General features: G+C 39.8%; 1 protein-coding gene across 1 annotated transcript; it reads right to left on the minus strand.

Annotated features, from left to right (window-relative positions):
- Nucleotides 1-9,281: 9,281 nt before the first annotated feature.
- Nucleotides 9,282-14,450, minus strand: LOC108872845 (melanopsin-A; the record flags this gene model as incomplete). The annotated part of the gene is made up of 5 exons (XM_018660732.2): nucleotides 9,282-9,542; nucleotides 10,660-10,719; nucleotides 11,387-11,551; nucleotides 11,723-11,918; nucleotides 14,343-14,450. Coding segments are annotated over 5 exons (694 nt in total), but the record flags the coding sequence as incomplete, so codon positions are not given.
- Nucleotides 14,451-14,919: the final 469 nt, after the last annotated feature.

The following is a 14,919-nucleotide window of genomic DNA, read 5'->3' on the forward strand; positions in this document are numbered from 1 at the left end:
AAAATCTTCTTTTGCAGTTAATGTCACCAGTTTATAGTTTAGTTTTAATAGCATTCCCTGTCACTGATGTGCCTTTAATTATCGGTTCTATCAGGGATCATTTATGTGTTTATCTTACGGGGGTGAGCCACCTCACAGGTTGGTTATATTACCTGTTGACCTCAGCTCAGTGAGCTAAGACAATGTTTAATGCAGTGTTTTTTCTGATATGAAAATGGATATTATTCAGCACATCTAACCTCAGCAGGCCCCTCTTCAGAAACTCATATCTGCAGATGTCAAAGCTGGCTCAAACGTTGTCCACAGTCTCATGACATGTTTAACACGAAGCACAGCACGCTGGTTAAGCTCATGGCAAACTGTTACTAACAGCTAAAATGAAAGCTTGTCTGTATGTAGTCTAACTGGTTAGTTTGTCACTAATCTCCAAATTTTGCAAATTGCTATAAACTTCACTCTCTTAAACCAGTAACAGTCTGAGCTGGACTGATAGGGGTCTGTATGGATAAAGATAAAATCCTAATGATACCCATCCCTACAGCTGGTTAGTGGCTTCGCCCTGACTTTAGGCAGATGAGATATTCACTGTTCAAATAACTTCATTATAAGCCTTGTTTAAGCATAAATGATTTATATATGCACCCAATAACAGAACTTGCAAAAAAATGCTTTTGCTCAAAGCTCAAAGCTTTTAAACTCAAGTTAAAACTGAGTTTTATCTCCTTTTGGGAGGGGGTATCTGTGTGTGTGTGTGTGTTTGTGTTTGTGTTTGTGTTTGAGGGGGGAGGGGAAGAGGAGTTGATTGAGTCTGTGAGAAGCTGCCACAGAGAGGTTACAGTCAGGAGAGCCAAGAGCTGTCACAGATGATGAGCTCTGAAAAATATTATCACAGAAAATAATTAGCGTAAAAGCTTTTATTTAAAATTTTTACATCTCGGAAGTGTGAACTGTTACGCCAGCGTGTGCCCTGCGACCTGCGTTGACCCCGCGGTTGCCGGGGTCCCGCGGTCGCCGCTCCCCCGACGGGCGCCGGGTGCGAGGGCCCGTTCAACGCTGCTCGCAGCTTTAATTATTATTATTATTATTTTTTTTCTTCTTTTTCCGCCTCTTAGATCGGCTTTTTGAGGGCCTTAACATGCGTGAAAACTTACCAAAATTTGCAGACGCGTCAGGCACGGCGAAAAATTTAATAATTTAGGGGTCTTGAGCATGGGCGTGGTAAAATGCCCTCGGTAGCGCCACCTACATTTTTAAACGGAACAGCCCCTCAAGCCCGTTGCGCCTAAAAATCTGAAAATCTGCACACATATGTAACATCCCATGACGCACCAAAAAGTCTCTTGGAGCCATATTCTAAACCCAACAGAAAGTATTTTTATTTTGACCGGAAGGTGAAAAAATTGTGTGTTTTTGGCCATTTCCAGGGGTCGCTTGAACGCGAACTAGTCCTAGACGCATTATCCAATTGACTTCAAAACTTAATAGTATGTTCTTAAGACATAGACGATGTTAAATTGCGGCAGATTTTGAGTTTTTGTTGAAGGGCGTGGAAGTTATGGCCCCTCAAAGTTCGATTACTCGCCACGAAACAGGAAGTTGCTTTATTTTTGCTATATTTCGGCCATACTTTGTCCAAACTGCATCAAACTTTACAGGATTGTTAATGGTACCTATCTGCACACATCCATATGTCAATATTCATACAATTGTTGTAGCGCCACCTATTTATAGCAGGAAATGACATATTTTATAGTGTGATGTCCAGTTTCTAGACGGGTGACCAGATTCACTTCAAATGTTGTCAGCCCCTCCTTGACAATTTTTGGAAGACTGGCTCCGAAAATTGTGAGTTTGGGTCGAAGCGTGTGCCGGTTCTGGCCCGTCAAAGTTCGGAAACCCAACTTCCTGTTTGAAACCTCAGATTTTGGGGTAACTTCCTGTTGCGACTCTCTACTTTATCCTACAGATGGAGCCATTGTATTACTCTTTGATGGGTTTTTGGAAGGGGGTCTCTGTGTGTGTGTGTCTGTGTGTGTGTGTTTGAGGGGGGAGGGGAAGAGGAGTTGATTGAGTCTGTGAGAAGCTGCCACAGGGAGGTTACAGTCAAGAGAGCCATGAGCTGTCACAGATGATGAGTTCTGAAAAATATTATCACAGAAAATAATTAGCATAAAAGCTTTTATTTTAAATTTGTTGCAACAAATTCAGGTTTCTTACAGCATTTTCCTTATTGAAAACTAAATTCTACCTGAAATGTATCAATAAAAATCTTCTTTTGCAGTTAATGTCACCAGTTTATAGTTTAGTTTTAATAGCATTCCCTGTCACTGATGTGCCTTTAATTATCGGTTCTATCAGGGATCATTTATGTGTTTATCTTACGGGGGTGAGCCACCTCACAGGTTGGTTATATTACCTGTTGACCTCAGCTCAGTGAGCTAAGACAATGTTTAATGCAGTGTTTTTTCTGATATGAAAATGGATATTATTCAGCACATCTAACCTCAGCAGGCCCCTCTTCAGAAACTCATATCTGCAGATGTCAAAGCTGGCTCAAAAAATTAAACTGGCTTCAAATTAATTTTAAGGAATTGTAGGTTATTTTGAATTCATGTAATCTTTCTCCATCACCCTTTCTGTTTCTTTCCATCTCTCTACTCATCTTCTCCCATATGTCTCCCCTTGACCAAAGCTGAGCGTGGATTGATGCTGTCTTTACAGTTTGGTTTTGATCAGTTAGGAAATTTCACACGGGGTCAGCTGATTTTTTCGTGTTACTCAGTGTACGGCGACAGGAAAAGTGCACTAGGTCCACGGGCGTCGAGGTGAACCAGCTGAATATAAGCCACTCAAGTTGACGACAAGTGCATTGAAAAGTAAAAGCTGCTGGCCTTTACCTTTTCTTTGTCAAAGCGCCTGTTCGGCAAGTAGTTAGTAAAGTAATATTTTCAGCCTTGTCCACAGTCTCATAACATGTTTAACAGGAAGCACAGCACGCTGGTTAAGCTCATGGCAAACTGTTACTAACAGCTAAAATGAAAGCTTGTCTGTATGTAGTCTAACTGGTTAGTTTGTCACTAATCTCCAAATTTTGCAAATTGCTATAAACTTCACTCTCTTAAACCAGTAACAGTCTGAGCTGGACTGATAGGGGTCTGTATGGATAAAGATAAAATCCTAATGATACCCATCCCTACAGCTGGTTAGTGGCTTCGCCCTGACTTTAGGCAGATGAGATATTCACTGTTCAAATAACTTCATTATAAGCCTTGTTTAAGCATAAATGATTTATATATGCACCCAATAACAGAACTTAAAAAAATGCTTTTGCTCAAAGCTCAAAGCTTTTAAACTCAAGTTAAAACTGAGTTTTATCTCCTTTTGGGAGGGGGTATCTGTGTGTGTGTGTGTGTGTGTGTGTGTGTGTGTGTGTTTGTGTTTGTGTTTGAGGGGGGAGGGGAAGAGGAGTTGATTGAGTCTGTGAGAAGCTGCCACAGGGAGGTTACAGTCAAGAGAGCCAAGAGCTGTCACAGATGATGAGCTCTGAAAAATATTATCACAGAAAATAATTAGCGTAAAAGCTTTTATTTAAAATTTTAACATCTCGGAAGTGTGAACTGTTACGCCAGCGTGTGCCCTGCGACCTGCGTTGACCCCGCGGTTGCCGGGGTCCCGCGGTCGCCGCTCCCCGACGGGCGCCGGGTGCGAGGGCCCGTTCAACGCTGCTCGCAGCTTTAATTACATGTTGAAATGAATCTTTAAATTGCCTATAAATGCTGCAATGACCAGTAACAAAAGAACAAAATCGGTCAATAACTATGTGAAAGTATTGATTAAAATCTGCTAAATAAAGGCCCCAAACATCATATTAATGCTAATAAAAATGTTCTGTTCTTCTACATAAACGCAGACATGTTATATGACTCTAGTGAAGACAGTCGTAGCCTGTCTCAGGTGATCTGCAGACACCGCCCACCTGCTCCTGCTGCCTCCCGCACTCTGCTCCGCCCAGCAGGCCCGCTCAACGCACGTAACTCAGTGAACACAAATAAAAATAAAATAAAATAAACATACCCCTAGTATCTGAGCGTCTAAATCTGCAGAGCTAACTTCAGGCCTGACAACTAAGAAGCTGCAGCCTCAGCGAGTGAAAGTTGCCGGTGTGACCCTGCCGCCGGCGCCGTGAGCCGGGCGGGCCGTGCAACTTGTTGCCGGTTGGCGGTGATAGTGATGATGAAGATGAAGGGATTAGACAGGAGAGAGCAGAGGAAGGCGGGCAGAAACCGATTGGAAACAGGTAGAGAGGTAAATACCTGCCGCCGCTGTTTCTCTCCCTGAAGCTCCGTGAACCGTCACAGGCCGACCGGCACTGCCAGCGGTCTGCGATCCAGGGATCCTGCTCCGGTCCCCGGCCCGGGCAGAGAACATGAGGGAGGCCGAGGGGGAGAGGAAGGGGGGAGGGGGGTGTTAACGGTGGATTTTCATTAGCAGGGTTTTTATTTAAAGAGGCAGGAGTCAGTGAGCAGCAGCCTGAGAGACTTCAGAGTCTGACGGGTGAAAAAGTGAACTAATGACTCTCTTTAGAGGAGTCCTCTGTTCTATAATTTACAATGATGAGTTGTATGAATTGTTAATCAATGAATGCTGAGTAAAAGTGTTATTTTGCTCACGTTTAATCTCAGTTCATTTGTGTGTTTTATTTTACCTTAAGCATCAATATTTACTAATAAAATGACAAAAACGTAAACAATATACCTAATATAGGTCAAGTGCATTTTACTCACCGAAACTGCTGATTATTTGTAGACAAATAAAAAAAACTGCTTCTTCGGACATTCTCAGCCCTACAGCGAATTAAAACTTGTGCGAGAAATACGACTGGGCAGACTCGACTCTCAGCGTTAGCCTAGCATTAATTTTAAATTACCGAGGCCTGCACTGTTGGTTCTGAAGGCCCTAAAGAAGATTTCTGTTAACTTGCCAACACGGGACTGAAATCTGATTGGATAAAAGCTCTAACATAAATAGACTGTATTGTAATATACCAAGACAAATTCCTTGTATGTGCAAACCTACTTGGCAATAAAGTCTGATTCTGATTCTAATGGAAGCAGCATAGCCAAGAGACTATTGGAAACAATTTAACACATATAGTATTAGTGGGGGGAAAATAAATAAATAAATATATAAATCAGTGATTGTGACAGTGTTTGTGATAAATCAGTGATTGTGACGGCCCACCACTGATATGTGTGTGTGTGTGTGTGTGTGTGTGTGTGTGTCTGTAAAAAATAATTTCTGTCTCTGCTGTGATGAAGGCACAAATGAAGGCATTCAACAGTGAATAATAGATATTTATTTAGAAAAATAAATAAGAGCAACACTGAAGTTACAAATCTACAATAAATCATCTTCAGTCTTTCAAAACAGAAACTTTAATACACAAGATTACTACTACATCAAATACCTGCATTTATGTTCAGTATCATCACGCTGCTGTGCGGTTGTCAGAGATTTACTGCATTATAGTACTGCTGTTGTATTATACTTTTCTTTCTGCCATTGGATTCCAGGAGGAATGATTAGGACAGTTTTTAGGCAGATACATAATACTGCTGCCGAAAGAAAGGTTTAACAGTTCAAATACCTGGGAGTGAATGTAACATGTATTTCAAACTCCAACCAAAACCATCAAAGTATCTTGAAAGTTGTATTGGGGATGGATAATCTTACCGTTAGTTTAGCTGCTTAAGTGGTTTGGTTTAGTTTACTGGTGGTTTATCCCCTGAACCATTTTGATTAAGTTTACTTTAGCTGAGTTTCACTTCACAGCTGGTTTGGAAATGCTTTAATTTAGATTCTGCTTAGGTAATACTTGACAATAAAAACACTTTGTATCAACAGCATACAGCATAATACCAGAGTAAGGTTAGCTAATGACTCAATTTAGCCACTAGCCACAGCTGCTTGGCTCAGATTAGCGAACAGTTTGGTTGAGTTGCTGCAGCTTTTTATTTGCTTAGTCTGTTAATCGGGTTTTGTTCAAGTTAAGTCACGGTTTGTTGACTTGGTTGAATTGATGAGAATTTCTCTTTCAGCAAAGAACTGTAGTTGAGTTGATGTCTCTGTGCTATTTTGTGAAAACATTCAATTAGACTTTTGGAAAATGTACAGTTAACTTTACACAGACCAACAGGTCAGATTAGCTTTTCAAGAGCTGCATTACAATCAACAATTATATCCCTTTACAAGCCTTGTACACACACCACCAACATCACAATCACATCCCACTATACTGCCCTTCAGAAACATATACACGTTAAATATGTAATAAAGAAGGAAAAAGAAACACCAACAGAAAGAAAAGCACAAACTGAACAACACCAGGACTCAGGGAAACTTTTGGAAACATTAAAAAATATTGTGTGTCTTAACAAAAGTGCGTTTGCAGGCCTCAGGGCTTCCAGGATTCACTGAGATGAGGAAAAACTTTTGAATTAGTTCAAAGAAACAGTCTGACATTTTGGAAAATCCTGTTGATTGTCATTGTACCCAGATATTATCCAAATCCGCATGGAATCAGCTTTTATCTGTGTGTTCAGTGCTTAGATAATATACTCCAACTGATGGTGAGAGAACTTCCCAAAATATCATGAGTTTTCTTTAAAAACTGTATCTCCTCACTTGAATCTGGCAGTTACCTTCCATGAAAAGTCATCTTATCAGATATTCCCCTTTTTCCAGGATCCTTCTATCTGAAACAAGGACTTGTAGGTAGAATGGGAGATAAAGGACAAAGGTGTTGTCGTCTGATAACTAGTAGTTCTTTAAAGGACAACTTGTATTTTTGAACCTTTGGCATTATTTTCCCATGTTTTGGCATGTAAATGATTGATACAGACAAAAATCATCTTTGCAGTATTGAGCAAGAACGATATACTTGTTCTCCGTGAGGTGGAGTCTGTTAGCAATATAAAGCAATGTTTCTGGTAAGGTCTTTCATAAAAGGTCTATTTCTTTGAGAATCCTATCCATAATGTTATAAGACACTTATAATAGTAAAACAAGCACTTTAGTGGATGTACTTTGACGTAGACAAGTGCCCAAATGGATTACATTGCAGACACTGTTTGCAGTGAACAGGTACACCATTCTTGCACAATATTGCACATCCCAATCAATCATTTACATCCACATCACGGGAAAAAAGGGCCTAGCTTTAAAAAATACCAGAGTTATCATTTGATGTTGGAAAGCAGAGTTTTCTGTTTGATAGTTTCTGTTTGTTGTTTTCACTCACCAGTGAACAGGCCAGCAGCCAGGAGGATAAACTACACTGAGCTGAAACGTTACTGTCTGGTAGAAAACAGAATTTCCGGTTATCACGCTGCTATGATTTGGGACTGATTATTGTGGTATATTTTGGTATCTTTATGGGCAGGTTTGCTTCAATTTTTTGGAAGGAAATCCTTGTGTTGATTCAGAGTAAATGTCCAAAACAGTGTTCATTATTGAACTTTTTGTAAAAAAAAACTATCCGCTGTGCTGTGCTGTTCATATAACAGCACATTATAGATTGTAATTTATACCCAAGCCATTCACTAAACCACTCCCATCTTACTGATGCTACACCTTTCATTCTCTCTACTCTGGCACATTTTCAGTTTATGGTGGAAATGGTGGCAGATTTAGTCAAAATTCCTAGTATTTTACAACTGGCCCTTAATTTCAAACAGTAGGCAAAAGCAGCTTTGCATTTGTAGTAAGGGGCCGTCAATTTTCTGAAGTGTCACAAGCAGATTTTGTCAGCTATAGCTAGCAAGTTAATGAAGTTTATGTAAATTCCATAAATTGGTTGATGAACACTTTAGTTTCAAACGTATTTAAAATAAGAATTAATAATTATTTAATTGGATTTTGTAAAAGCATCTTAAATATACACTTTATGGCTACATATATTCCTACTGTTACCAGACTGTTACTTTGCTGACAGAGGCTTAGTGAATGGTAAGTTGGCAGGCTTTTGATTTTCAAATTTAAAGTTGGGCCCTGAATTTGGGTTTTAAATAACACATTAGTCCGTAAGTTTACTCGCAGAGAAGCAGAAAAACTTTCAGCCTGTCACTTCACTCTGTAGAGAACTGAGCTGGAATAACGCAAAAGAAACAGATCAAAAGAAATGGACAAGAAGAACACAAACAGGACACTACAGGGTTTGTAGAAAAAACGCAAAATGCGCTGCTAAAAATCTCAACACGCACAGTCATTTCATAGTAATACTGAGATTTTCCTGAAACATGAGAAAACGTTTTGCTAAAGGGCTCAGGTACTTTCACCAAAGGACATCACCTGAAGAAAAAAACACACAAAACACTAAAAGTTGTTTTTTAAACCCTATGTTGGTTTGCATCTACCTGAATCTGGGATGAGGGGCAGGATCAGGAAAATAATTTTCTTTGGGTTGAACTTATAGTAAAAGAAAGAAAAAAACACCTCAGATACTTGTTTTCCTTCAGTGCAAGGGGCATTTTCATATTACATAGCAATCTGAGTCAAAGTTAAAGGTCCTCTACAGGATTGTACAGGCCCACAGGTGTTTTCATTTTTGCCTGATTAGACCTCTTCTCAGCATTGTGTGGCTCTGCACTGCACTAAGTTGTTTGTATTATCCATGCACAGTGGTCTAATTAGCCAGAATGACTAAAAGCACCTGTGTCTGTGTGTGTGTGTGTGTGTGTGTGTGTGTGTGTGTGTGCAGGGCCTTTAATAACAGATGTATCAGCTTTAGTAGCTACACCTGATATTTCAGTGACTCAGATCCACACTTAATTGCCAGTCAGGTAAATCTACTAAACAGTTCAAACTCAATATCAAACTCAAATTAAGGCCAAAACAAGGGGGGTAGTACATGGTAAGTGTCCAAGCCACCAGGCCTTTGCAACCTTGTTTTTGTTTTAACACAAAGCTGCTTTCAGTCTGAACATCCACTAAGATAGAGGGATACTGGGAGTAGTGACCTGTCAAAGGTGACAAAGGGGAAGCATGTTCAAGCTTCAACAAGGTGTTAAGTTGCTCTTCAAGTGATAATGTATTCATTGGAAAAAAGCTCAAAGTTTAGACATCTCAGTCTCAGTCTAAGATCTGTGTTGTAGTTAAAACAGAAATCAAAAGGGCTCAACGAGAGCTAAAGACAATTTCTCTCTCCCTATGAGCTGTAAGAACACTGTCAGAAATTTAGAATCTAATTAATTCCTCTGATGGCTTTGTTTGTCTCTGAGTTTCAGGTGAACCCTTCAGGCCTGTTTGAACTCTACATTTCTAAATATCTGACTGGACATGAGCTGATCAGATGGCTGCAGGTGATTGGCTGCTGGAGTCTACCCTGAGCCTGCTCCTGTGTTGCTATTGGCTCTTTTGGTGCGGGTGGAACGTGAACCATTTCGTCCAATGGGAAGGAAGGGGCTGGACTCAGAGGTGATAACGATGCTTGGGATTCTGCCAATTGTGCCTCTCATCATATGTCCATCTGCAAAATCCCCACTCTGTCGAACAGGAAAACAAAATTATTATATCATTGTTTTATTCTAATAATTATTTTTGCTTTTAACTTATTAAGATGAGGAAATTCACTCTGTTTGTATGAAAATAGATGTTGTGTTTTTCATCTTATAAAATCAAAACATAACTGAAAAACGTAACAACAACAAAAAAGGATGGTAGCATTTCGATTTTGATTTGAAAAATAAAGTTTTTAGCCATGCAGTCAGTGTGGTTATAGTTAGTTGGTCGGCTGGTCCACGACTTTGGTCCAGACTAAAACTGTGATGGATTGTCTTGGAATGTTGTACTGACACTCATGGTATCTAGAGGATGACTGCTACTGACCTTAGGCAATCCTATGACTTTACTTTTGGCTTTTACAGAAATGTCTCAACAACTATTGGATGAATTGTGATGAAATGTGGTTCAGACATTCATGTTCCTCTCAGGATGAACTGAAATAACTTTGATCCTCTGACTTTCCTTGTGTGTGATTTTATAACACTGAAGACAGTTTTACTCACACCTGTTAGTGTTTCTTGACCAGCCAGACTCTTTTATGCTGAGTTAACAGCTTAGCACTAAAACATTCATTGCCTGGTATATCGACGTCATAAAAACATAATAGTTTACAGCCATTCTCATTGAAGCAGCACTCAGGCAAAACAGTACTTTGAGCTATGTGCTGAGTCAGTTTGTAACATCTTAATGTTTAGAAGGTATAATGTTTACCATGTTCATCATCTTAGTTTAGCATGTTAGCACACCCAGCTGCTTTAGAAGGAAATCCACTGTACAGCTGAAGATCATGATATTTAGTATTAAAACAAAGTTTTGGACAAATGAAAATTACATCCTGATGATGGCACTAGATTGAATGGATTTATCCATTATCAGGAACAATAATATTGTATTCATCAACTTAATATCTGAAAAAGGAAAGTCTAATGATGGTCAGCCAGAACTATTCTTTAATAAAGTTAAATTAAGACGTAAGAAGTGTGGGTAAGACCTTCTCCACTGCTTTTTTTAAAGGGAGAACAAAGAGAAAATTCATTGAATGTCCTGTTTTTTGTGCTGTAGTGTAGTGAATAAATGAGACTGCTGGACACTACTCACATTTGGGATGCTGCCACGTTCACCGACTCCTACCATGGAGAAATCGGTGTCATAGGATGTCTGGAAAACAACACAAACCAATGTAAGCCCACAAAGATGGAAGTCCTCTCAACACTTCCTGTCCCACTAAATACCATATATTCCAATATATATTCCAATATTCCTAAATTAGATTTTAATCAAATTTATCATCCTCGGTGAGGCAGGCAGGAAACCAGCGGACCATTCATCAAACTCATCGCTAATCAATTACCTTGAATTTTAATAAATGTCAGAATTCAGTCATTGATTAAGATCAAAAGGAAAAGAGGATTTTCTAGGCCAAGCTGAAAACACATTGAGCAGATTAAAGAGCACAAAAACAAAGCAGCAGATTAACGTGAACATTGGAGTTATGAAAAAAGACACAAACAGCCTCAACTAACCCACAAAATGCCCTAGAATCCTTCCCACTCCTCCTCAGGTGACCCCTCATGTCCTCATCCCTGGCTGAATGTAATGTTAATAATCTACATGAAGGGAAAAATGTCTTCTGAAACAGGGTATCTTGCTGCGGTGATCTGCTGTTTAATCCTTCTCCTGCTGTCTTCATACTGTCTGAAGGTCGACCAGGACAAACTCCCCGCAGAAAATATCACATGATTTTAAATTTTGAAAAAATCCAGTCCTGTGGCAAACCAATGATGATGAAATCCAGGGATGTGACTGGCAGGTGAGAGGGGTTTACCTTCTCGAAGATGCCTGAGTCGTTGCTCTTCATCTTGGACTTGAAGCTGGATGAGGGTTTGAAGTCGGGGAGTTCAGTGGTGTCTCTGCTGATGTCACAGGAGACCTGGCGGCTGGCTGGTCTGGAGCCCATACTGGACAGATCAGCCTCTGTGTCTGTCAAACCCTGCACAAGAAAACACACTCTTTGATACACACAGTGGTGTACACACACAAACCACAGGACACACACAACTGAGTATCTCCCTCAGAGGAAATGTATTTCTCATCTCCTGCTTTATCTTTCTTTTGTAAATCAGTGAACATGCTTTCACAACTCCAACAGATCTGAGCGTACCGATTCACTGTCGGAGGCGGAGGAGAGACGGGACTTGCCAGTGCTCTGCCGTCTGAACTGGCTGCTGATGTCAGAGGTCTGGCTGGTCACAGTGGAGCGGCGCGTTGACATGAAACTGCTGCTGGTCGAGCGGAGGTCGCGAGGATGAACACAGAGCAAGATGCCAAGACATGGGATGTACTTAGCTAATGCTATCCTGGAGTGAGAGAGACAGGGAGACCAGCAGTTTGACTCTGGCTGGTGGTTCAGGTGCAGATGTTACCACTGGGCAAAGGAGTCACATGCCTAGGTCTCTAAACTAAGGGCATCATTCCACCTTAAGAGGTGGAGAGCCCCTAATAGCTATAGATGCTTTACATAGAATATACTGTAGAATTCATGTTACGACTTATATATGCTTACAATACCCTCAAAGTGCCTTTTTCTCACCTTGTCTGTGTTTTTCCCCCCACACTACAGATGAATGGAATGTTCCTAACTATACTATACCAGTGTACATTTCAAAAGAGAAAAGAAAGTTAGTCAAGAAGGCAGTCATACCAAAACTCCTAAAAGTAGACTGTACTAGTTTTTTCCCCCTGGACTGGGCTGTACCAGCTGTCTGTAAATCTTTCACTAAGTTTGTGTGTTAAGTCATTCTCAGCATCGTCGGACTGGCTGCAACATAGATGAGCTTGCATTGAAAAAATCAATGCAGTTACAGTTTACATGCCCTATTAGTCTCTTTGTTGGGCCTCTCTGCATTCTAAGTGTGCATGAGAGCATGTGCGTTCAAAAACCATGCTCACTGGGTAATAGCTGTTTTTACAGTTTGTGTACATACTAAGCAAGTGAGATACAGCATGTTAATCAGTGAGCTATGTCGTGCATTGATGTTCTGGACATTGGTGCATAAATTGCCAGGAACACTTATTGTTTTTTACAATCTCTGGGAACAGAGACAGGGATTTTGTTCTTCATATGCAACACTCCCTGTGCAGAGTTTGAAAAGTGATGTATTATTGTAAGGTCCTGACCTCACTTGAATTGAACTGAACCGATGATAAAAGATATTAAAAAAAAGTAACTGCCATAGCACAGTCATAGTCTGTTTAGAAAAGTTTGCCTGGATTTAAAAACCTGCATATACACTCCAATTCATTCTAATGGTGTAAAAACGCTATAAGGCTGTGTTCCAAAAGACACAGAGTTAACAAGAGTTATTTCTTTAACTAGTTTCTTTAAAGTGTCTATCCTTCTAAAACTAACCATGTCATGTTATGAACTTTGAATGAAAAGCACATACAGCTGAAACTTTGTGTTATCAAACTTTCATTGGTACTTTTTGTTTTACTACAGAGTAATGAATTGAGTTATTTCTTTTAAGAGGTTCTAGCATCAAAGTAGAGTCAGTTTATTATCTTCTTTGTTGTCATGGTGAACTCTTTGCCTTTCCTTCATCATGATGCTGTTGTATAAAACAGACATGTACAATTATATAAGATGTTTTCTTTTCATCCTGCAGCTTTAAAGTCTCTTAACAATCAAGGTCAGGTGTCCTGCATTAAACCATCGCGTGTGTGTGAGTGTGTATGTGTGTGTATGTGTGTGTGTGTGTTTTAATTCTGTCCAGCCCAGTTAACATTCAGGTTAATTGAGCAGCAGTTAGATCAGCTGAGGTGTTAGAGCGCTTTCGGCAGCAGAGCTTTCTCTGATTGGATCGATTCTCGAACAGTGTGATGGTTAGCTGAGCTGCAGTCACGTTAGCAGAAGGAAAACAGGAGAAATAGGCGACGCAGCAGGCAGGTTCACTGATTAACATTTTGTAGAGCTAAAGGTCTTATGTAAGGCACTAGTACTGACTGGTTTCCATTGGTATTCAGATGTAGATTCAGTGGAAGAAAAGAAGACCACGGGGAGCAATCTAACAACTCTGCATTTTAGGGGAAAGGAGAGATGAATTATACTCCAGTATCACATATTTTTCTTACAGGGTACAGCAGTGAGGAACAAAAATGAAGTTTTGGAAAAATGGTGTATCATGTATTTCCTAGGTATTTTCCTAGAAACTTGGAAACTGCAAATTACAAGGTCTGCACAGTTTGGTACAAATTGTAGGGGAGATGGATTTTCTTTAGAGGTCTGCTATTTCCTAATAGCCTCTTGAAAGTTTCCTGGAAAGAACCATGTAGTTTGATACTATGGGAAAAATAGCAGTTTTAGTTTAGTTACTCAATCATTTATTGGAAACTTCATTCTTCACTGATGCTGAATTGTTTGTTTGTGTGTAGACACATTTCCTGTTTTACATGTTTAGCTCACCCCAACTGATCACTTTCTCTCATGCATATAATTGGTAACTTCAGGAAACTTCTTAAGAGACTTAAAGAAATTAGAATTTAAAGATTCATATAATAAAGCATTACCTTTTCTCCACTGGTTATGAATTATTTTTCACTTATCTATATTTTCCTAGTTTTTTTTAGCTAAAAAAAACAACATCAAACTGCGTATAGGCCTTTCTTATTAAATATCTTAATAATTATCAGCTTCAGCTTGAGTGTCAGATTAAAGCTTGGCAAGTCACACAGTGATATGTCTGTAGTGGAGCTGGAGATGCTTAAATCATGCATTGTGTTACCTGTACTTTGGGTGTGTGATGGCGTAGATGATGGGGTTATGGATGGCTGAGGCCTTGGCGATGACGGCGGGCACAGAGTTCATGTAGGGAGTCAACATGTCTGCATACCTGCAGCAGGAACACAAGAGGGAACAGAGTGAGGAACCACATCAAATGCAGACACACTGGTTGTTGGTTGAAAATATGCATCAAAACTTAAATGTTTTCCTGTTCCTGTATTTCAAGTGTTTTTTCTTATTATTATTATTATTATTTCAGACCAAACTTCTTACAATTTTATCTTTGAAGAAACATAATTTCAGCCTTACAGTCTTTTTCTTAAGCCCCATTGAGACAAGATTAATATAACAGAGGGAATAGGGTATGAAATCTTTACTGTGCTCTTCAGTCTGTTAACTCATCACTCTGGAACGACATTTAATCTGAGTGACGTGACAGGATCTAGTTTGTAATAGACATGGACATTCAGTAGGGACAAAGACAGAAGAGAAATACAAAAGCGTCCCCAGGAGGGCACTGTAGAGTTGATAAGACCTTTTTAAACACAGGCGCCACTATGTTGCCATGAAGACGGCCT

Source organism: Lates calcarifer, unplaced genomic scaffold (genome assembly GCF_001640805.2).
Source record: "Lates calcarifer isolate ASB-BC8 unplaced genomic scaffold, TLL_Latcal_v3 _unitig_4983_quiver_3602, whole genome shotgun sequence".
NCBI lineage: Eukaryota > Metazoa > Chordata > Actinopteri > Centropomidae > Lates > Lates calcarifer.